At 39.1% G+C, this 637-nt stretch overlaps 1 protein-coding gene across 1 annotated transcript in view; it reads left to right on the forward strand.

Moving 5' to 3' along the window:
- Positions 1-171, forward strand: part of LOC131282790 (T-box protein H15-like) — a 43,299-nt gene extending 43,128 nt beyond the window's left edge. The window contains exon 7 of the mRNA XM_058312336.1: positions 1-171. This exon is cut by the window's left edge and continues 358 nt beyond it. Within this exon, the coding sequence (XP_058168319.1) occupies positions 1-171 (171 nt within the window).
- The last annotated feature ends 466 nt before the right edge of the window (positions 172-637 follow it).

Here is a 637-nt window from a genome sequence, read left to right on the forward strand (position 1 = left end):
CCACCTCCACCCCAACCACCACCCCCATCCGGTTCCACGCCGTCTCCGATCGGCTCGTCCGGGTCACCTTCGCCGAACGACATGCGAAATCGCCCGTTAGGGAACCGATTCAGCCCGTACCAGATTCCGCCACAGCATCCGCAACATTCACCGAGGAGTCCTCCGAACTAGCCCGAAGGATTCGTCTACGTGTCGATGCTGGCAAGTGTAAATAGTGTTCTGCTGTAAAAACGCAAAGGCGACCGAAATCATTCTCTGTTATTTATTTTAATCATCAAATTTAAAGTGATCTAATTTTTAGTTCTATTTCGAAATGATTATTTTAGAAGCTACATAATGCAACAAAATAGCATGTAGATAATATATATATATATAAACTTTTACCACAGGTTTTTTTTAAATATTAGCTTGAGGGATATCCTGTGGCCGTATCGTTTAGTATTTTCTATCGAAGAATGTTGGAAAAATATCAAACTGTTTCAGTTTCCATAAAACGTGATCTTAAATAAATAAATTATCCATTACCTACAGAATAAAAAAAAGAAAATTTGCAGCTTATTCTATGTGTTGTGAAATTGGGCCTTTTGATTAAATAAATGCAACGAAAGAAAGGATTTCAGTGATTGGTGGCAAGGAA

Source organism: Anopheles ziemanni, chromosome 2, assembly GCF_943734765.1.
Source record: "Anopheles ziemanni chromosome 2, idAnoZiCoDA_A2_x.2, whole genome shotgun sequence".
Classification (NCBI taxonomy): domain Eukaryota; kingdom Metazoa; phylum Arthropoda; class Insecta; order Diptera; family Culicidae; genus Anopheles; species Anopheles ziemanni.